General features: G+C 43.4%; 1 protein-coding gene across 1 annotated transcript in view; it reads right to left on the reverse strand.

Annotated features, from left to right (window-relative positions):
* oca2 (oculocutaneous albinism II) overlaps positions 1-24315 on the reverse strand; it is a 539836-nt gene that overhangs the window by 477254 nt on the left and 38267 nt on the right. Inside the window, exon 2 of the mRNA XM_060826999.1 lies at positions 22163-22450. Within this exon, the coding sequence (XP_060682982.1) occupies positions 22163-22416 (254 nt within the window). The 5' untranslated portion in view covers positions 22417-22450. The remainder of the gene's footprint in view (positions 1-22162; positions 22451-24315) is intronic.

Genomic DNA, 24315 nt, shown 5'->3' on the forward strand with positions numbered 1-24315 from the left:
AGCCAGTACAAGTCCAAACTATTCAGCTGTTCCTCGTACAATAGCCTTTTCATCCCTGGAATCAACCTGGTGAATCTCCTCTGAACTGCCTCCAGTGAAGAGATCCAAACTGGACACAATACTCTAGGAGTGGTCTCACCAACACTTCATATTATTGTAACAACATTACTTTCATAATGCAGTTCTTTTGTAATAAATGACAGGATTCCATTTGCCTGAGATATGCTGCTCTGCATTTCCACTTTCTGTGATTCATGCACACAGATGCCCAGATCCCTCTGCACTGACACCCTTTGAATCTGCTTCCTATTTAAACAATTGGCCCTTTCATTTTTCTAGCCAAAATGGAGGCCTTGCACTTATCCACATTAAACTCCATCTGCCAGATTGTGGTCTATTCTCTTAGCTTATCAATATCCATCTGCAAACTTTGTATCTCCTCATCATGCCTGCTTTCCCACCTGTTTCAGTTGCCATGAATTCTGCTACGTTACATTCTGTCCCTGCCTGCAGATCATTATATAGATTGTAAATAGCTAAAGTCTAAGAACTGAACCCTACAGCACCCCACAAGTTACAGCTCACCATCCAGAGAAGCTTATCTCAAACCTCTGCTTTCTGTCAGACAGCCAATCCTTCATCTAAGCCAAAATTCTACCCAACCGCACCCCCACCCCGAGATCTAAGTTTGTGAATCAGTCTTCCACACCAGGAATATTATGTCCAGTTTTGATCTCTTCACTGGAGACAGTTCAGAGGAGGTTCACTAGCTTGATTCCAGAGATGAAAGGGCTATTCTACAAGGAGCTGTTCAATAGCTTGGGCTTGTTCTTTCATGCAGCACCTTGTCAAATGCCTTCTGGATTGAAAGTTTCCCTTGCCATGTAGTTGGATAATTATGATTTTTATCTAGCACGCCATCAATACATAACCAACTCCCCAAAATCCTACAATGGCACTCAGTAGAATTTAAATTCTGTTCATAAATCTGGAATTGAAAGCTAATCCATGACCATGAAAATTATATTAATTTTCGCTAACACCAATCTGGATTCACTAACATGAGTTCAGGAATGAAATCTGCAGTTTCACTCATAACTTCAGTTCCACCATGTTGTGCTGACTCTTAGCTGCCCTCAGGTACCAAGCTACTCAGCTCAAGGGCAATTCGGGATGGGCAACAAAGGCTGACAATGCCTCCATTGAAACTGAATAAAACTAAGGCAAATTTGACAAGCATTAAGGAGGTCCTTGTTCAAGGTCCTCAGTGCATTAAAACATAGATGCTCAGAACAGGAGTAGATCATTTGGCCCCTCAAGCCTGATCCTCCATTCAATATGATCATGGCTGATCATCGAGCTCAGTACCCTAATCCTACCCTCCTGCCTTGATGCTTCTTTAGCCACAAGAGCTGAATCTACCTCCTTTCTGAAAATACAAGGCTTGGCATCAGTCATTTTGTGGTAGTGAATTCCACAAGCTCAGCACTCCCTAGGTGCTTGTTCAACGGATCCAGCTTTGGGAAGCTTATCCACTGAAAGTCAACCACTCCCAGTTATGCTGACAGTCAGTAGGAAATGCCTGGCAATCTGAATAGGTGGGACTTCCATCCAAAGCTCTGAAATCCCAGGGAATGCTCAATGCTGGCCAGTTAAGTGCCTGATCAGAATCAGGCAGTTTTCTTTTATTATTATCGGGTTTTGAGAAGATTTATAGTTCAGGTTGAGGTTCGATGGTGGTTTGCTCGCTGAGCTGGAAGATTCATTTTCAGACGTTTCATCACCATACTAGGTAACATTATCAGTGATGATGGGCTTTTGCCCAAAACATTGATTTTCCTGATCCTCGGTTGCTGCCTGACCTGCTGTGCTTTTCCAGCACCACACCCTTGACTCTAATCTCCAGCATCACCAGTACTCACTTTCGCCTAACATCATCAGTGAGCCTCCAGATGATGTACTGGTGGTATGGCCCACCTTTTACTTGTGTTTAGGCTTCCTTGGATTGGTGTTCATTTCCTCTGGTGACATCATTTTTGTCTGTTTTTTATTATTCATTCATTGACGAGGGCACTGCTGGCTAGACCGGCATTCATTGCCCATTCCTAATTGCCAAGAGAAAGTCAAGAGTTGCTGTGGCTATGGAGCCACATGTAGGCTAGAACATGTAAGATTGGCAGTTTCCTTCCCCAAAGGACATCAGTAAACCAGGCTTTTTCCCCTCAGGCAGTCAGTAATATGTTGTGGTCATATTAGATTCTTAATTCCAAATTTTTTGTTGAATTTGCTGTGGCAGGATTCAAACCCAGGCCCCCAGAGTAATACCTGGATCTCTGGACGAACAGTCCAGCAATAATATGACAAGGCCATCACTTCCCCTGAATTAGGTTGAGCCTTCCTCAGCAGAGGTTCCTCTGCAGCCATGGGGCCAGACCCTAGTGCCAATATTGGGCGTTTCCCAAGATTGGAGAATCGAGAACCAGGGTCACAGTCTCATGGTGGGAGATAGGCCACTGCAGACTGAGATGTAAAAACAGGCCTTCACTTAGAGGATGGCCAACCTGTGGAATTCTGTGCAATACAAAAGATTATTTAGATCACGTTGTTCAGTATATTCAAGAAAGAGACTGAAAAAGCTGAAGATATTAATAGGCATTAAGGGGTATGGAAAGAAAGTGAGAATATGGTATGAAGATAGATGATCATGTTGAGTGGCAGGGCAAGCTTAGAGGGCTGAAGGGCCTGTTCCTGCTCCTAGTTTCCCTCTAACATTAGATTCTCTCCAGTGACTGATACCCTGTTCGAGCCTAATGACAGGTTTCAGAAAGCTATCTTACCCTACTGCCAGACACAGAAAAGAATCAGATATCGCACACTTTCTAACTCATCCACTACCAGTCATCAACTGTTTTAGTATATGTTCATCTCAGACCTCAAGGTACGTCTTCCAACAGTGCTCGTCAACAGTCTATGCATGGAGATTCAGCAGCTGCTATCTCTGCCCTCAGCTGCTGGATTTCCAAACTTCTAACAGTCCCCCAATCAAGGAGGGCACAGTTATGTTACAACATACCACAGAGACTCCTGTGCATACCCACAGTCATCCCTGCCATTAATCAGACAACAATTCAACATCCAAAGTGATTTCTCCAGTTTCTCATCTCTTACAGGCAGGAGATCAAGCAGTGGACACACTCTAACGGGCAGCAGTAGTCCCTCTGTAAACAATCTATCCTTCGGAAAGGAGCAGCCATGTCTTTTCAACCTACTGGAATCCCTACATGTGTGGAAGCAGGCCATTCAGCCCATCAAGTCCACACTGACCCTCCAAAGAGCATCCCTCCCTGAGCCACCTCCCCACTACCTGAACCCTGATATTTCCCATCACTAATCCACATGGTTACACATCCCTGGACACTATATGGGGCAATTTAAGCTTGGCCAATCCACCTAACCTGCATGTTTTTGGACTGTGGGAGGAAACTAGAGCACCCAAAGGAAACCCATGCAGACATGGGGAGAATGTGCAGCTGCCCGAGGCTAGAATCAAACCCCCAGGTCTCTAGCACTATGAGGCAGCAACGCTAACCACTGAGCTACTGTGCCGCCCCTAGGCAGAGTGTGGTAATGAACACAAGCCAGCCAAACTGCTGCTTTGAATGTGTCAGAGACCATTCTCAGAATTGCGAATGAGATGAGCAGACTCATTTTAAATTGCACCCACGGAATCTTTCAGGGCACATGAATTGGAACAAAAAGCTTACAAATCACCGGATTTATTAGCACCACATTAAAAGTAAAGCATAATGGAGCAGCGTAGCAATGAGTAATTAGATTAATGAGTGATGAAAATGATGGTCTTCAAAACCATCCATAACATTTCAGTGTCAGTAAAAATTCGGTAATATTCCTCTCTGCTAGTAATTAGTTCATTTTGAAGTCAGACACCTCACTGAACACTGGCCAAGATTTCCAAGGCAGAGTGCTGTCTGGAATTTCAATCCGCAGCTGCACGGGTGTACTGGGCTGGGTGGCTGCTAAAAGGCAATCTTTCAAAAAATGTTTAAAGCGTTTGAATGTTTCAGTCATTGTTGAACATCGAACTGATCTCCAGGAATGTCAGCATCTAGAGTAAGCAAAGCCGAACTGAAGAACTGTGTCACAACGTCTTTCCAGGTGAAGACATCCTCAGATCTCTTGGTAAGGCTAAACTTCGCCCACAACATTCTACTACATATTGGCCCAGATATTGCAGATGTTTGAGTTCGGGGCAGGTTGATGGCTCAGGATCCCTCTCCTAGCATTACCTCTGCCTCTGATACGATGAATTTGATTTTGAATTTTGATGGCATCAGGCACAATAATCCCAAGCAAGCTTCTCCTAGAACGGCACGGCGGTTAGCACTGCTGCCTCACAGCGCCAGAGACCCGGGTTCAATTCCCGCCTCAGGCAACTGACTGTGTGGAGTTGGTATGTTCTCCCCGTGTCTGCGTGGGTTTCCTCCCACAGTCCAAAGATGTGCGGGTCAGGTGAATTTGGCCATGCTAAATTGTCCGTATTGTTAGGTTAGGGGTAAATGTAGGGGTATGGGTGGGTTGCGCTTCGGCGGGTCATTGTGGACTTGTTGGGCCGAAGGGCCTGTTTCCACACTGTAAGTAATCTATCTAATCTAACCTAAACATGCCCAGGTGGCATGGGTGGCTCAGCAGTTAGCATTGCTGCCTCACAGCGCCAGGGATCTGGGCTCGATTCCACCCTTGGGTGACTGTCTTTGTGGAGTTTGCATATTTCCCTCGGGAATGCGTGGGTGCTGTGGTCTCCTCCTACGGTCCAAAGGAAGTACAGGGCTAGGTGGGTTAGCAATGAGAAACGTCGGGTGGGATGGGCCAGTTGGGCCAACTGGCCTGTTTCCACATTGTTGGGTTCTACAAACTCAAGGTTGATATCAAAACTCCTCAGTGAAGACTTCAGTACCCCTTTTCTTTGGCCTCTGCAATGACAGATCAGAGATTTAATGCTATGATCTTCATAACAAAAGAGCTTCCATGGTCTGTTCTTGGATCTTTCCTGGGGCTGTCTTACTGCTAACACCATATCAGTGGTTCCTCGACTATTTCAGAAACTGCACCGACTCCCTGGCAGCAAATCCTACTTAAGATGTTGCACTTAGAAGTTCAGAAGGATGCTGACAAAGATTTTGCCAGCAATGGGAGGAGGAAGAGAGATAAACAAACTGCAGATGCTGGAATCCAAGGTAGACGAGCAGGAGGCTTGAAGAATACAGCCAGTCAGGCAGCATCGGGTGATGGAGAAGTCAATGTTTCAGATGTAACCCTTCTTCAGCAATGGGGAGGAGCAAGATTCCTTCATGATTGTCATAAGATTGGTGAATCAATTCCTGGTTCTAAAGATTGACAATGGAGGCATCTTTGTATTCTTGACAGACAGCCCCTTTTGTCACAGACAGAAGGGGTTCCGTGAGGTTTTTGATGAGACATCATCTTCCAACCTTATAAACCTCTGTTGGGCTAACATCAGATTCCTGAGTACACAGTGTCTAAGGATAGTGACTCAGTATGTGCAAACATAACAATATCCTAGTGACATCGGATAATGTGGAATGGAAGCCTCAGTCTGTGACATATCCTGCCTCACTGACCTCTGAATAGGCCTGCTGTTGTCCAGTCACAAGGACAAAGATCACAGCGGTAGACTTTGTCTACATGGACTTTAGTAAAGCTTTTGACAAGGTTCCCCGTGGTAGATTAATTAGTAAAGTTAGATGACATGGGATTCAGCGAGAGCTTGCTAATTGGATACTAATTTGACTTGACGGAAGAAAGCAGAGGGTAGTAGTGGAGGGCTATTTACCAGAGTGAAAGTCTGTGACCAGCAGTGTTCCACAGGAATTGGTGCTAGACCCACTGTTTCTTGCCATTTATATAAACAATTTGGATGAGAATTTAAGAGGCATGGTTAGTAAGTTTGTGGATGACATGAAAATTGGTAGCTTTGATGTGGAGGTGGTAGTGTTGGATTGGGGTGGACAAAGTTAAAAATCAGGTAGGTAAAAACAATGACTGCAGATGCTGGAAACCAGATTTTGGACTGGTGGTGCTGGAAGAGCACAGCAGTTCAGGCAGCATCCAAGGAGCAGCCACAACACCAGGTTATAGTCCAATAGGTTTAACCTGACAAGGGAGCTGTGCTTCAAAAGCTTGTACTTTCAAATAAACCTGTTGGACTATAACCTGGTATTGTGTGATTTTAAACCAAAATTGATGATATAGTGGACTGTCAAGGTGGTTATCCGAGATTACAAAGAGATCTTGATCATTTGGACCAATGGAGTGGCAGGAGTTTAATTTGGATAGATGAAAGGTATTGCATTTTGTTAAAATGAACAAGAGCAGGACTAACATAAATAATGGTAAGGTCTTGGGTAGTGTTGTTAAACAGAGAGATCTAGGGATTCAGGTACATAGTTCTTTGGAAGTTGCATCACAGGTAGATTGGGTGGCTAAGATGGGTTTTGCTTGTTTGTTCCCATTGCTCATACCATTGAGTCCAGGCCACTTTTGGAGTCCTGTGTGCAGTGCTGGTCACCCTGCTATTAGGAAGGATATTATTAAATTGGAGGGTTCCGAAAAGATTTACCAGGAAAAGCAAAAGGTCTTTTCCCTAGGATGGGGGAGTTCTAAACTAGGAGGCATATTTTTAAGGTGAGAAGAGAGAGATTTAGAAAGTGACCAGAGGGTGGTTTGTATGTGGAATGAACTGCCAGAGAAGGTGGTAGATGCAGGTGCAGTTACAATAGTTAAAGGACATTTGGACAGCTACATGAACAGGAAACATTTAGAGGGATATGGATCAAATGCAGGCAAATGGGATTGGTTTAGTGTGGGAAATTTGGTCGGTATGAATGAGTTGGACTGAAGAGCAGGAAAGCCTGTGAAGATGAAGACAGGGCAGGAAAAGACCCATTGTGGAGTATGTGGCAAACTATTCAGACAGTAGAAGAAAGTGAGGACAGCAGATTCTGGAAGTCAGTCAAGAGTGTGGTGCTGGACCTCTACACTGCTGAAGCTAGATGTCAATTCAAAGACACCTCCTCCTACCGTGCCCTCAACCATGACCCCACCCCACCATCACCAAACCATCATCTCCTAGACCATACAGAACCTCATCACCACAGGAGATCTCCCACCAACAGCTTCCAACCTCATAGTCCGGTTCTACCTCCTTCCCAAGATCCACAAGCCTGACCACCCTGGCCGACCCATTGTCTCAGCATGCTCCTATCCCACTGAACTCATCCCTACCTACCTCGACACTGTCCTATCCCCCCTAGTCCAGGAACTCCCCACATACGTTCGAGACACCACCCACACCCTCCACCTCCTCCAAGACTTCCGTTTCCCCAGCCCCCAACGCCTCATCTTCACCATGGATATCCAATCCCTCTACACCTCCATCCACCATGACCAGGGCCTCCAAGCCCTCCATTTCTTCCTCTCCTGACATCCCCAACAGTACCCTTCCACCGACACTCTCATTCGTTTGACTGAACTGGCCCTCACTCTTAACAATTTCTCCTTCGAATTCTCCCACTTCCTCCAGACCAACGGGGTAGCCATGGGCACCTGTATGGGCCCCAGCTATGCCTGTCTCTTTGACAGCTACATAGAATAGTCGATCTTCTGTAATTACACCGGCACCACTCCCTACCTCTTCCTCCGCTACATTGATGACTGCATCAGCGCCACCTCGTGCTCCTGCGAGAGGTTGAGCAGTTCATCAACTTCATCAACACATTCCACCCCAACCTTAAATTCACCTGGTCCATCTCTGACACCTCCCTCTCCTTCCTGGACCTCTCCATCTCCATTAATGACGACCGACCTGACAATGACATTTTTTTACAAACCCACCAACTCCCACAGCTACCTGGATCACACCTCTTCCCACCCTACCTCCTGCAAAAATGCCATCCCATATTCCCAGTTCCTCCGCCTCTGCCGTATCTGCTCCCTCACCTCCACCCAAGGCCCCAAAGGAGCCTTCCACATCCATCAAAGTTTCACCTGCACATCCACCAATGTCATTTATTGTATCCATTGCACCCGATGCAGTCTCCTCTACATTGGGGAGACTAGATGCCTCCTCGCAGAGCGCTTTAGGGAACATCTCCACCGCCCCATGGCCCAACATTTCAACTCCTCCTCCCACTCTGCTGAGGACATGCAGGTCCTGGGCCTCCTCCACCATTCCTTCACCACCTGACGCCTGGAGAAAGAATACCTCATCTTCCTCCTCAGAACACTTCAACCCCAGGGCATCAATGTGGACTTCACCAGCTTCCTCATTTCCCCTCCCCCCACCTTACCTCAGTTCCAACCTTCCAGTTCAGCACTGTCCTCATGACCTGTCCTACCTGCCAATCTCCTTTCCCATCTATCCACTCCACCCTCCCCTCTGATCTATCACCTCCATCCCCACCCCATTCACCTATTATACTCTTTGCAACCTTCTCCCCAGCTTCCCCCCATTTATCCCTCCACCCTGGAGGCTCCCTGCCTCTATTCCTGATGAAGGGCTTTTCCAGCACCACACTCGCGAAGCTACTGAGAGAATTAGTCAGCGACAGCGGGTGAAGTATTACTGAAATGAGAAGTAGTTACAGGGATGTAGTAGACAGGCACTCAGAAAGCACGCAGGCGGAAAGTACACAAAGAAACAGGCTACTGTCCAGGCCATAAAGGATTGTCACCGGTGAGAACCCAATCCACCAATTTAACAGAGGATCAAAAGTGCAAAATGAGATACCAGGTTTGGCAGAGCAGGAACACAGAAAATTAAGCACTGACTGCTGGAGTTCGAGCAGCAAGAGATGCAGGGTGAATTACTCCTGGGAATTATAAACAGGCCAATACAAATTCTATTCCCCTGGCAGTACAGACCAACAGGACTAATTCAACTATGTAGAAATTAAGGTAAGCAGTAGGGACAATAGTTTTAAATTGATTACAAGAGAAGGATTATCAATCTTTTCATATGCTCAGCCATGGTTGAAGCCAAAATCTTCCAATCATCTTCCATTCAACTTTGAGGCTTGGGAAGTCTTAATATCAGAGTGAGGGGCCAGGTACATGCTACGCATCACTACTATCAAAGAGAAGTTACACACATCTCATATATGATTCCCAATTATTTTGATTCTTTATTAAGTGGAGTAATTTGTGTAGCTTCAGAGCCCCAGAGGATGCTAAAGTCACTGAAGTGCAACAGTGAAATACAGAATTACACGGTAACACATTCAGAAAAGGTGATCACCATGTAGTTAATGGGCAAAGAGGCCCACAGGAAATGGATAAATGCCAAGCAGGTCCAAGGGAAATAGGCAGGTCTTACTCACAAAATTGGTTTCCATTTTGGGCATGTGAGTTTTGGAGCAGTAAGGGCAGGGTCTCTAGAGCAGTGGAACACATTACATTCCATAAAATAACCCAGTCACCTTCAATACTGGAGAAAGCTCTTAAGTTGATCTGGATGTGAAGGGAGTTTCTTATGACAAGAGTTTGTGTTGTTTGGGCTTATACTCACTGGAGCTCAGAAGAATGGGATGGACCTTATTGAAACATTAGAGCCCATGACAGGGTAGATATAGAGATGCTCTTTCCCCTTATGGGAGCCTCTATAGCCAGAGCATATAATTTCAGAGTAAAAGGTCATCCAGTTAGAAGAGAGATTCGGAGAAGTTTCTTTTCTCAGAGGGCAGTGATTCTGGAATTCATTATTGCAGAGGGCTGTAAAAGCTGGGTCAGTGAGAACATTCAATACTGAGATAGTCAGATTTTTAATCAATGAAGTAATCCAGAATTATGGGGGAAAGGCAAGAACATGGAGTTGAGGATTATCAGATCAGTAGGAGCTCACTGAATGGCAAAGTAGACTTGATGGGCCAAATGGTCTTCTTCAGATTCTATTTCTTTATCTTATGGATTTATGGAGTTGCTGACAGAACATCATCTCCTATGCTCAGAAAGTAAAATGCTAGGGGAAAGGTTGGGGATACTGGGGGCATTTGAGGAGTGAACCAAGGTGTTGTGGAGTGAACAGTTCCTTCACAATTCTAAGAGAGTAGGGATTAGAGAGAGGTGTTTAATGGTGGCATTGTACTGGAGATGGCAGAAATGATGGAAATTTATACATTGAATGTGAAGGCAAGTAGGATGGAAGATGAGGGCATAGTGCTTTAAGGGAGGGGAAGGGGTTAAAGTAGCGGGAATTAAGTATGAATTTATTCATCTTGGTAGAGAACACAAAGGCAGAATATTTCCTAATTGGTGGAACACTTTGAATTGGTTTAGTCCAAAAGGACTGAGATGTCCTTGTCCAAGAGTCATTAAAGTTAGAATGCAGCAAACATCTAGAAATGAAATAGCAGCCATCATCACAAGGTGATTCAAGTACAAAAGTAATAGCACCTAGCTACAACTGGACAGAGGCTTGATGAGACCCTATTCACGTTGGGTTTTCTTAACAAAGGAGAAATACATTTGCCATCAAGGGAGGCAATGACATTTCACCAGATTAATGTGGGGTTTGCTGGATCATCATATCAGGAAACATTCAGGACTTTGAAATTCTAGAGAGTACAGACCCAAAGAATGAGGGATGGCCTCATTGAAACCTATGAAATTCTTATATTGTGTGACAAGATGGACATAGATGTTTCTCATTTGGCAAGTCTAAAACCAGGGATTATAATCTCAGGATAAGGGATAAACCATCTAAGATTTGAGGATGTGGAGGAACATCCCCAAAAAATGGTAAATCTTTGAAATTCTCAACCTAAGAAAAGGCTTTGGAAGCTCATTCATCAAGCAGATTCAAGATAGTTATTAATTGATTTCCGGAGACTAATGATATCAATAGATATGGAGACAGCATGGAAAACTGGCTTTGAGATAGATGATCAAACTGAACAGCAGAGCACGATTGATCAGCAGAATAGCCAACTCCTGTTCAAAGGCCCTGACAATCATGTTCAGGGATATCTTCAATCGAGGAAAAAGGAAGACATATCAGAATTATGGAGGGTGGCACTGACAGAACAGATACAGCATGGATGGACAAAATTAAAATGAGAGGATAGAATCGAGTCTTTACAGGAACAGAATGAGAAGAAATATCGTCAAGGTAAACATGGGAATCAGTGAGCTTTTAGTAGATTTTGGTCAATAGTCAGTCGTAAAAATGAAGACAAAAAAATCAAAAGAAGGGCATCAGAACGCCAGAACTGGACCACGTGAAGAAGAGAGAAGAGTAGAAATTAGAAGTAAAGTTGGTGAAATGTTCCAGTTCAGGGCTAGAGCTGGAATCAGTAGCAATACAGTCATCGATATGCCAGAAAAAGAGAGAGAGGAGAATGTAACTTATCTCCACATTTTGGGTTTCCAACTTAAAACTGGCAAAGTTCAGTCCCACTAGGATACATCAGATGTTATTCCAAACAAGAGAGACATTATTCAATTCTACTGAACCCAGCTATCATCAAAATAAAGCTAACTAATAATTACATGAAAATCTAAAAATAAATAGGAGGCAAATTTAAACATTCCAAGTGAGATGCCCAATGGCCAGAGAGAACAATCAATGAGCTGTCAGATACTGCAGATTAGATCATCCATTATTAAGTTGCAGATACAGACAACCAGTGACAAAGAGTAGTTAGGACAGAAGTTGCTGTTGAAACCTAATGATAACATCCCATCTGACCTCCATTTTCTTCCCCTGTAACCAATCCTTCACTAGATGCAAATGTCTGGCAAGATGTAGAAGCAGACAGATGGACAGATATTCCTGCTTACTACCATTGAGGAAGCTAGGGCTTTTCGCATTGGAGTGAAGAAAGATGAGAGGCGACTCGATAGAAGTGTACAAGCTGCTGAGAGACATTGATAGAGTGGATAATCAGAGACTTTTCCCCAGGGCAGAAGTGGCTATCACACAGGAGCATAATTTTAATATGATTGGAAGGTTTAGGGGAGATGTCAGAGGTAGGTTCTTTACACAGAGAGTGGTGGGTGCATGGAATGCACTGCCAGCAGTGGTAGTGGAGTCAAATACATTAGGGACATTTAAGCAACTCTTGGAAAGGCACATGGATGATAGTAAAAGGAAGAGTGTGTAGGTTAGTTTGATCTTAAAGTAGGATAAAAGGTCGGCACAACATCAAGGGCCAAAGGGTCTGTACTGTGCTGTACTCTTCTATGTTCTGTTATCTCCATTAGGCACAGAACCACCTATGAACCTCCAAGTGGCTTCTTCGCCTTTCATGTAGGGTCTTCAGACCTTGGACTTGATCAAAAAGGAAGCTTCGAGTGCACCATTCCTGTGCTATTCCTCACCCTTTAAATGCCCCCTAACTCAGGTTCAGCAGAGCTCCTTCATGGTGATAGAGAACTCACTGAAGATTTCATCTGCTTACATAATCAAGCCTGGCCCAGTCTATACCCATATAGATGGGTCAGAGCTGCAGTAGCTGGCAACAATTGCTCATTAATTTGACTTTAGAACGTGGGTGACTGTATCAGGGATGGATGGCATCTTTCCTCCTGAAGGGTATTAGTGAAGGATTTTATGACAAGTCATGAGCATCCCTCAAGGTTTTTCCTGTGATATTATGATTTCAGAGTCTCTGTTGGATTATCATAATGACAACACTAACTGGGTAACCAGTCATAATTTAAGCAGCAAGTTTGTCATAAGCACCGATAAGGAAAAGAAAGAACAAAAATCAAAGAATAGAATGAAAGAACGAACTCACAATTTTTCATTTATTTAGTAACGCTTACAAACTCAGTATTTACAGGTAAGGAACTATATTCACTGCTGCAATCCAAAGAATGCAACAACCAATTTGCACACAGCAAACTCCCACAAACAGCAGTATGATAAATTATGACTAGATGATCTGTTTTGTGATAGTTTATGGATAAATGTTGGCAAGGACACCAGTGATTACATCCCTGCACTTTTGGATTATTGCCGTGGAATCTTATTTGTTAACTTGAACAGGCTGACAGGGCCTCAGTTACTGTCATGCCCAAAGGACAGCATTCCCTCAGTACAGCACCTTCCTGGTCAGAGCAGACATTTAGGCTGAAGCCCTGGAGTGGAAACTGAACACACAATCTTCTGACTCAGTGCTCATGCTCACGAAGGGCTAATTATGGGCCAGAACATCATGAGATTCCTCTGCTCTTGCTTGTATTGTGCATCAATTATTATTTCCATGTTTCTGCTCTTTTGAATTCACTCCAAGAACCACCATGTTTCTAGACTGGGCCCATTCTGTGTTCAGTTTAAAGCAACATTTTAAAGCAGTTTAAACACACAGTATGACTCCTGCAGTGGTTGTCAGTATGTAAAACATGTGCATGCTTTCCTCAACTCCAACCTTCTGCACCACAAACATTCTAGTCTTTGTAGGTTATTATTATTATTATTATTATTATTATTATTACCTCACGAGCTCTCCAAGTTTTTCTCTTGTTCTTCCTCAAAACCAGAGTTAACAGCATAACCTGCGCCCTCCTCAATCAAGAAAGTTATCACATTCTATCCTCTCCTGACATTTTCTTTTCAGTTCTTCAGAATGGTGAACTCCTTAACTTCCTTAATGCTTCCTTTCTCTTCTAATCTTCACACTTTGGAACATTAAATCAGGAGGGACATGGATAGGGTAAATAGACAAGGTCTTTTCCCCAAGGTAGGCGAGTCTAAAACTAGACGGCTTAAGGTTTAGGGCGCAAGGGGAAAAATTTAAAAGGGACCTAAGGGGCAACTTTCCATGCAGAGGGTCATGCGTTTAAGGGATGAACTACCTGGGCAAGTGGAGCAGGCTGGTACAACTTTCTTTCAATATATAAGAAACAACAAGGGGCAAAAACAGAGATTGGACCACTCCAAATTGATGCAGGAAGGCTTGTGATGGGAGATAAGGAAATAGCTGAAGAACTTAATAAATACTTTGTGTCAGTCTTCACTGGGGAAGGCATGAGTAATATCTCAACAATTAAGGAGAGTCAAGAGGCAGAGTTGAGTATGGTAGCCATTACAAAAGAGAAAGCATTTCAAAAGCTAAAAAGGTCTAAAAATTGATAAATCTCCTGGCCTAGATGGGCTACATCCTAGAGTTTTGATGGAGGTGGCTGAGGAAATAGTGGAGGTGTGCTTGTAATCTTTCAAAAATCGCTGGAGTCAGGGAAAGTCCCAGATGATTGGAAAAAAGCTGTTGTAACCCCCTTGTTCAAGAAAGGATCAAGACAAAAGATGGAAAATTAAAAACCGATTAGTCTAATCTCGGTTGTCTGTAAAATTCTAGAATCCATCGTTAAGGATGGGATTTCTAAACTCTTGGAAGTGCAGGGTCAGATTAGAACAAGTCAGCATGGATTTAGTAAGGGGAGGTCATGCCTGGCAAACCCTGTTAGAATTCTTTGAAGAGGTAACAAGTAGGTTAGACCTGGAAAACCCAGTGGATGTTATTACCTAGACTTCTAAAGGTTGACTTGCAGGTCGAGTCCGGGTTAAAAAAGCAAATGTAATGCTGTCATTTATCTCAAGAAAGGTTGAAATGTAAAAGCAGTGATGTGCTTCTGAGACTTTATAAAGCTCTAGTTAGATTGGATTAGATTACTTACACTGCGGAAAAAGGCCCTTCAGCCCAACAAGTCCACACCAACCTTCCAAAGAGCAATCCACCCAGACCTATTCCCCTACATTACAGGCAATTTAGCTTGGACAATTCACCTAACCTGTACATCTTTGGACTGTGGGAGAAAACCAGAGCTCCGAGAGGAAACCCACACAGACACGGGAGAATGTGCAAACACCACACAGACAGTTGCCCGAGGCAGGAATCAAACCCAGGTCTCTGGTGCTGTGAGGCAGCAGTGCTAACCATTGTGCTGCCGAGTCTATTTAGAATACTGCATCCAGATTTGGGCCCCTATTTCTTATGGTCTTACAATTACAACATTCAGAAGGCAACAGGATGGGTATATGAATTGGAAGGGTTTAAGAGGGATATGGGCCAAATGCTAGCATATGGGACTAGATTTATCTAGGACATCTGGTCAGCATGGAGGAGTTGGACCGAAGGGTCTGTTTCTGTGCTGTACATCTCTATTACTCTAAGGCTGGTATCATTCTTCTCAATTTACATCACCTTCTACCCTTGCACTGTTTATGGTTAGTGGGAATAGAATATTATATCCTGATGTTACACACTCCTACATCCCTGTTCCTTTTACCTGCATTGCCCACTCTGGAGAAGGCGTGGGCAGTATAAAAAGTACATAAGTTTCAAGTACAAAAATAACAGTTCATAATGCAAAGCTTTGTGTGCAGTCACACTGTGCAAAAAAGATCAAATTCATGCCAGGATTTGCTAAGCTAGTCGTGTTTTTTAAATTAATGATGAATGGCCCTGATTGAATCCACCACTGAAGGTAACACTCACTCAATAAATACTTCACAGCTGCATTGCAGAATCTGTAATTGTCTTCAACCCCCTCGCACAACACGTGCAGAGAATGCTAAGGGAGCTTGTGGCACTTGTCGTAATAATTTGGAGTTCTTCCCACGAGGATGGAGATACTACATTGCTGGAAAATGACAACACCTACAACTTGGACAATTCAGAAAAGCTTCTAGGTAGCTACTGAGACTGAACACTATGGTGAGAATGTCAGTCTTACGTCTATGGTCAGCAAGGTTTTGGAAAGAATTCTGAGGGATAGGACTTATGGCTATTTGGAAAAGCATAGCGTGATTATAGGCAGTCAGCATGGCTTTGTGAGGGGCAGGTCATGTCTAACTAATCTTGTCACCTCCTCAAAGAACTTGATAAGACAGGTCGATGAAGGTCGAGCAGTGGATGTGATGTATATGGACTTTAGCGAGGCATTTGATAAGGTTTCCCACGGTAGGCTTATTCATAAAGTCAGGAGATATGGGATACAGGGAGATTTGGCTATCTGGATTCAGAATTGATTGGCTGACAGAAGGCAGGGGGTGGTTGTAGATGGAAAGTATTCTGCCTGGAGGACAGTGTTGAGTGGGGTCCCATAGGGCTCTGTTCTTGGGCCTCTGCTCTTTGTAGTTTTTATAAATGACTTGGATAAGGAGGTTGAGGGGTGGATTAGTAAATTTGCAGATGACACAAAGGTTGGAGGTGGCGTTGATAGTATTGAGGGCTACTGCAGCCTGCAGCACAACATGGACAAGATACAGAACTGGGCTGAGAAATGGCAGATGGATTTCAACCTGGATAAATGCGAAGTGATGCATTTTGGAAGGTTGGCCTTGAATGCTGAATATAGGATTAAAGACAGGATTCTTGGCAGGGTGGAGGAACAGAGGGATCTTGGTGTTCAAGTACACAGATCCCTCAAAGTTGCCACCCAAGTGGATAGGGCTGTTAAAAAAAGCATATGGTGTTTTGACTTTCATTAACAGAGGGATCGAGTTTAAGAGCTGTGAGATTTTGCTACAGCTCTAAGAGTCCATGGTGAGACCACACTTGGAATATTGTGTCCAGTTCTGGTTGCCCTGCTATAAGAAAGATAAATAGGCTTTGGAGAGGGTGCAAAGAAGCTTTACCAGAATTCTGCCTGGACTGGAGGGCTTGTCTTATGAAGAGAGGTTGACTAAGCTCAGACCTTTCTCTCTGGAGAGGAGGAGGAGGAAGACAGGTGACCTGATCAAGGTATACAAGGTAATGAGGGGCATGGATAGAGTCAATAGCCAGAGACACTTCCCCAGGGCAGGATTGATGGCATAAGGGGTCATAGTTTTGAGATATCAGGAGAAACATATAGAGGAGATGTCAGACGTAGGTTCTTTACACAGAGAGTTGTGAATGCATGTAATGCGTTGCCAGCGGTGACGGTGGAAGCAGAGTCATTAGAGACATTTAAGCGACTGCTGGACATGCACATGGATAGTAGTGAATTAAGCAGTGCATAGGTTGAGCTATTTTATTTTACATTAGGATCAATCCTCAGCACAACATCATGGGCCGAAGGGCCTGTTCTGTGCTGTACTTTTCTATGTTCTAGTGTTAACTGTCAGTGGGAGATACGTTGAAGAATCAGTGCTTGGCTCAGTAACAAAATTGGTTTCATCACTACTTGCGAAATAAATGGTTTTGGAAATGTTGGGGGTGCATTCCTGCCCTCTTGTTCAGCAGCCTCCTCTGCTCACAGTGTTTTGAACAGTGATAGCGAACACATGCAGAATGGATAGACCTTCATGCCAGACAGCACCTCATGATGATTGCTGTTCAACTTGCTATTTGGGAGGGTGTCAGCCCTCAAAGTTCTCTGTTGAGCATTAATTCAGCTGCACCACTCATGATAGCTATTGAAGAACATTACCATTTATGGCCAGTACAAAAGCTCAGTGGTTAGCATTGCTGCCTCACAGGGCCAGGCTCCTGGGTTTGATTCTACTCTCGGGTAACTATCTGTGTGGAGTTTGCACATTCTCCCTGTGTCTGTGTGAGTTTCCTCAGGGTGCTCTGGCTTCCTCCCTCAGTCCAAAGAGGTGTGGGTTACATGGATTGGCTGTGCTATAGTGCCCAGTGTTGGTTTTTATTTGTTTAAATTTAATTCAAAACTAAACTCCAAGATTCCAGTAGAAGCCCAGTAATTTTAGACGGATAGGAATCTTCTCAAAATGACGGAGATTTTTGCTGCAATATACAGCCCCAGGAACTTTAAGACTCATTTTTAGATGAAACATTTTTCAATAAGTCTCTTTGCGATTGGCAAATATTACCATTAACCCTATCATGCTACTGGCTTCCTCCCAACCCCAGATTGCAATTCTGGGGTTGATGATCTTAGTTGGCTGGACTGCAATGCAAGGTGCGGCCAAAACCTACACTGGCTGAGGTTACCATGAAAGCCTGTCCTTCTCAACCTCTCTCCTCCCCTGAGGTGTGATGTGGTGAGCTTTGGACTAAATCACAGAGTTGTACAGCACAGAAAAAGACCTTTCAGTCCAACTCGTCCATGCCGACCAGAAGGCTCTAAATTAATTTTAGTCCCATTTGGCCTATATTCCACTAAACTCTTCCATTCCATGTGCCTATCCAGATGCCTTTCAAATGTTTTCATTGTACCAGCCTCCGCCACTTCCCTCTGGCAGCTCATTCCATTCACGCACCACCCTCTGTATGAAAAAGTTCCCTCTCAGTTCCCTTTTAAATCTTTCCCCTCTCACCTTAAACCTATGCCCTCTAGTTTTGGACTCCCCTGCCCTGGGAAAAAGATCTTGTCTATTCATCCTATCCATGCTCCTCATGATTTTATTAATCTCTATAAGGTCACCCCTCAGCATCCAGGGCAAAAATCACCCCAGCTTTTTCAGCCTCTCCCTTTGGCTCAAACCCACCACACTCAGCAACGTCATTATAAATCTTTTCTGAACCCTTTCAAGTTTAACAACATCTTTCCCATTGCATGATGTGAGGGTGCAAGTGTTGTACTGGGACGGACAAAGTTAAAAACCACACAGCACCAGGATGTAGTCCAACACGTTTATTTGGAAGTACAAGCTCTCGGAGCACTGCTCCTTGATCAGATAGCTAGTGGAGCAGGATCATAGGACACAGAATTTATAGTAAAAGATCAAAGTGTCATTTGTCTGATGTGATGGATTGAACAAACCTAGATTGCTGTTAAGTCTTTAATCACTTATAATGGGGGTGCAGGTTTTGATTGCAGGGAGACCACCACCAGTCATTTCTCTTTAAAGGAGAGAGAGTAGCCCTGTTGTCCAGTAGGACAATGGCAACTTTATTTTCCTAATGGAAGTCATGGTTACTGTGTTAATGATGGGACTGAGAGAGAGTATGTCAGTCAGAATGGAGTGCAAATGTCCATTTAGATGGAGTAGTGTGGCTCTGAAAGTTGCCCAAGTTCTAACACTCACTCCCAGTCAGGGAGCACCTTCATTTCAGATCTACACAGCTGCAACAGGAACTGGAGGTGGAGCAGAGGCAGGAGTGGGAGAGGAAGGGGAGATGTTCACAAAAGGAGGTGGAGGGGTGGCTCTCAGCAGGACTTACTCATCCGGTGAAATGTGCTAGCAGTACGGAGATGTTTGCCCTAACGAAGCAATTGGTTGAAGCATTCATCAAAAAAAATACAGCCAACAAGTACCCTCTCTGATTTACTTGCCAGGTATGTGCACCATCCAGTTTCTCAGAGGAGAGGGGAATTGGAATGGACCTTTAATTCCCAAGCTCCCTTTGTTTAATGAGATACAAAACACGGAGATAAAGGCAGTCGCTGATCAGTGACAAGGTTCAGAAGTTGCCAAAGATTCAAAGGCAAAATAGCAAAAACATTTCTCACTAATATTCTAAATGTTTAAATTTGATATTTTCCCCCTTTTCTCATTGTTTAAGCCACATTAGTGGTGAAGGGAAAATTCTCCCTCCTCTTCCACAACCACCCCACACCCCCCACCCCCCCACCCTGCCCGAATCTCCAAATACTTTCTAAAGCCAAAGCCTACTGATTTCAACATCTCACATCATATACTCAGACAATGGCACTGCACAGAAAGAGGCCATTGGGCCCACCATGCTTTTGCCAGCCCCTTGAAGGAACCAATTTGTGCCTCTGTTCTCCTTTAAAACGCAGCAACGTTTTCTTATTCAAAATATTTATTCCGTTCCCAGAGAAGGTTCTTTTACCCCAGAATGAAGCAAAACCTCACTGAAGAAGAGTATTAATTCCAATATACGCTTTGTTCTCTCCAGGGATCAGTTAGCTCAGTTGGATGAATGGCTGGTTTGCAATACAGAGTGACACCCAACTGCAGGCCAAGGTCATCATGAAGGTCCTGCCCTCTCATCCTGAGACATAGGGACTCTCTGGCTAAACCCACCATTAATCATTGGTCTCTCATGACAGAGCAGTCCTATGGTCCTCTGAAACGATGGTGACATTACTTCCCTTTCTTTTGTCTGTACCAGTTAGTCTGATTCTTCTAATAATTTCAGTTCATTCTTGGGCATCTGACCATGTATTTGACCACAGTAATTGTCCTTTTATAATCTCACAGAAACAGGGGCATCATATTAATATCACTGGACCAGTAATGTCCTCGGGTCACAGGTTCAAACCTCACTGATAGAATTTAAAATCAAGTGAAAAAAATCTAGAATTGAAAGAGTGCCTCAGTAAGGTGACCACAGAATGGATCATATTATTAAGGTTCACTAATGTCTTTTAGGATGCAAACCTTCTATCTCGACCCATCCGGACTACCTGTGATTCTGAACACAAGCTGCTATTACTGTACACGTCAGATGCCAGACTGAAATCTGGCTTGATCGATCACACTTTGATTTATTTAACAGAGAATGTGAGAAAGGAAGGCTGACAGGGGAAAAAAGAAGTGTAGGAGAAAGGCAGAGAAATGGAGAGAAAGAGGAAGAGGAAAGGAGAAACATAATTGTATCTGAGGAAGAGGGGGGAAAGGAAGTAAGGAGAAAGGGAAGCAGAACAAGTGTAAACAAGGAAAAAAAAAGAGGAAGAGTGCATGTGAGAGATACAGCTAGGGTAATGGAGGAGAGAGAGGGAGGAGAAAGAGAGACTGTTTATGGGGGAGGAGGTGAAGAGATTGAGTGTGTGTGGAGGAAGAGGGAAAGGGGGTAAAGAGAATGAGAAATAATTTGAGGATAGAGAAAAAAAGATAAGAAAGGAATGGAAGAAATAAGAGAAAAGATTGCTTCCAAGAACACTCTCAATTTGTGAGGAAGTATTATTTGCTTTCAAATAGAACCAACAATAAAATAAAACAAACTTTCATACAGCTTTGCAAAAGAAATGGAGCCACACTGTTAAGACTGACAGTTGAAAAGTTACAAGTTCAAACAGCTGAATTGAACATAAGTGGAAAACTTATAAAAGCAACTTTTGAGTTAACACTTTCATCTGAACACAGGCAGGAAATGGTGACTGTCAGAGTGCTCAGAGATAATGTGCATGTGAGAATAGGCGAACTGGAATGAGTATAAGATAACCATGGACACTCACTCCCAAAGGAGAGCTGAACATTCCAATATCACAGCAGAATACTTAACCAAAAGGATAAGCTCATCTAAATTCGTATTCATGTCCCGGAGGAAAATGTAAAGCTTTTCAGAAAGTTGGGCAGTTGAATTTTTCAGGACGGAGATACACCAAATCATATGAAGGAAATGGCAGGGAAATGAAGCCGAGGAGCAGATAAGACATGTTCAAATTGAATAGCACTATAAACTCAAGAGACTGAATCCATCAGTTTTCTTATTCCAAGTGATGCACTGTATCGTGAGTTATAATAGTCATTAGAGATGAGGAGGGGTGAATAGGATATCCTCTTTTTAACCCACACCATGGTCAGCTGCAAAAACGCTTTTTAATTCTTTACCTTGTCGCACAAATTAAAATATAGCACAGCTAATGTTAAGAAGCCAATTACAAATTTCTTTCAATGGAAAGAAAGAGGAATTTTATTCCTCACGAATTAAAGAAAAATAATTAAAAGCAGTATCTAACATATAAACAAAGCTTAAAAAGGGGGGAGTTGCTCGTTTAATAAAGAAGATAAAGAATAGGACATTTTACAAAGTAGTTCTTAGAATTTTTGAAGCATCAGAATTTAACCTGAGACCACAGGTTTTCTTTTTTAAAAAAAAACTGATCGTTTGTATCCTCAGGACCAGTGGAATTTAAGTTTATTTTGAGTTCTCAGTGAATGAATGTTTCTCCAAAGAGCTTCATCACCAGGTTTGTATCCCCCCTCTCCCCCCCAACCCCGAGAAACTGGGAGAAACAGGGAGTGAACGAGTGTGACAGCATTACTGTTCTTTTGGTATTTTCATGTCAAAAGTCACATTTTTCTTTCCCAAGCTGGATATCCCGCAGAGCCATTCCTTACCAGCATTCTCAGTGGCTAACATATCAATTAAAAACAAAATAATAGTCCATTCACATTTCAGAGAAGGTACAGAAATGTTGACACAACAGAAACGATTATCTTGATGACTTCTCTACATCACGTTTATAACCACAGCATCAGACTCACCACTCCTGTTGAATGGCTGGGCTGAATTCTTCACAGTGGATATTGTACTGGCCAGATACTACAGCTCCATTCTGGTAGTGACCTTGTCCTGCATCCTGACCAGGCAGAAGCCCGCAAAAGCCTTCCAGAAGTTTCAGATCCCCGCAATCTCTGCTCTTAGCTGACATTTTGAGGTGGTCATTCAAAGCCATTTGAGGGGGATCGATTTTCCGTGCCAGTTCTATCTCAATCTGGCTTTTGTTGTCCAGGTGCATTCTTGTTTAACAAAATAAAATGTAGACTGTGTCACTAAAGTAAAAGAAGAGATAAAAAAAGAATCAATTTCAAATGCCACCATTTGTCCAATTGTGAAGATCTGAGAATTCTTTCACAGGATCACAAAATTCTAAAAAATACAACATAGACCTCTGTTCAGCTGTTCAAAGAAACTATAGCATTTGTGTTCTTATGACATAAGTGGAGCAGAACACCAGCCACCCATGGGCTTTATCATAGACTCTACAACAAGTTGGAGTTGGAAGAGGGTGTTGTTGGATTTAATTGTCCGTCAAAACAGGGGGGTTGCTTAAAGCTGAGGAAGTCTGAGACTCGAGGAACCAGTTAGACTAGTAACTGAAGCATCAGCTAAGTTAAACATATGCTTAGGTGATAGAGAACTTTCTTTGTTGTTTGAGTACTCTAATAAGGATGGTGCTGGAATCAGTGCAATTTCATTTTACTGCACATTTAAAGTTGCGTTACGTGTCAACAGCTTGGTTTATTCTACTTTATCTTCTTCATTTCCTTTACATCTTTTATGGTTGAAACCAAATCTACAGCATTGCGTGCTTGTGTTGCACTGAAATAAGACTTTGTTAAAGTCAATTTCAATGCAAGGAGTGTCAGATGAATTTAAAGCACGGAACTTGGAACTACGATGTTGTGGCCACAAAAGCGACAAGGATTGCACAGGGGCAGAAATGGTTGCTGTCTGTTCCAGAGTTTAGATCTTTTAAAAAGAACAGGGAAGGGGGGTAAAAGAGGAGGGGGGAGTAGCATTGTTAATTAGAGAGTGAATCACAGCTGCAGAAAAGGAGGGTTTGTCCACTGAGTCACTACGGATGGAAGTCAGTAACAGGAAAGGATCAGTCACTTTATCGGTGGTTTTATATAGATCCCCCAACAGCAGCAGAGAGATGGAAGAACAGATTGGACAGCAGATTTTGGAAAGGTGCAGATGTAATGGGTGACTTCAACTTCCCCAATATTGATTCCTTAGTGCAGATGGTCTGATGGAGCCGATTTTGTCAGGTATGTCCAGCAAGGATTCCTGACTCAATATGTAGTTAGGATGAGTAGTGGAGAGGCCATATTGGATTTGGTGCTAGGCAATGAGCCAGGCCAGACGTCAGACCTCTCGGTTGGACAGCATTTAGGTGACAGTAACCACAATCGCCTCACCTGTACCATAGCCATGGAGAGAGATAGGAATAGACCGTATGGGAAGGTATTTAATTGGGGGAGGGGAAATTTTACTGCTATTAGACAGGAGCTGTGGAGTATAAATTGGAAAGAATTATTCTACAGGCAATGCACAACAGAAATGTGGAGGCTGTTTAAGGAGCACTTTGTGAGTGTTGAATAACTTTATCCCACTGAGGAAGGCAAGGAATGGTAAGGTGAAGGAACATGAGATGACAAGAAAAGAGGAGCTTCTCATCAAAAGGAAGGAGGAAGCATACTGAAGGTTGAGGAAGCAAGGAGCTGGCACAGCTTTACTAGATTACAAGGTAGCTAGAAAAGAACTCAAACATGGACTGAGGAGAGCTAAGAGGGGGCACGAAAAAGCCTTGTTGGGAAGCATTAGGAGAAACTCAAAAGGCATTCTACACATACATAAGGAATAGGAGAGAAGGTAAGGCCGATCAGGGATGGTGGAGGGGACTTGTGCCTGGAATCTGAAGATGTAGGGGAGGCCCCAAATGAGTGTTTTGCTTCAGTATTCACTAGAGAGGGGGAGCTTGTTGATAGTGACAACACCGTGGATCTGGTTCATAGGCTTGCAAAGATTGATGCTTAAAAATGTATTGCTGGAAAAGCGCAGCAGGTCAGGCAGCATCAAAGGAGAAGGAGAATTGACGTTTCAGGCATAAGCTCTTCTTCAGGAATGATTG

This window comes from Hemiscyllium ocellatum, chromosome 6 (assembly GCF_020745735.1).
Source record: "Hemiscyllium ocellatum isolate sHemOce1 chromosome 6, sHemOce1.pat.X.cur, whole genome shotgun sequence".
NCBI lineage: Eukaryota > Metazoa > Chordata > Chondrichthyes > Orectolobiformes > Hemiscylliidae > Hemiscyllium > Hemiscyllium ocellatum.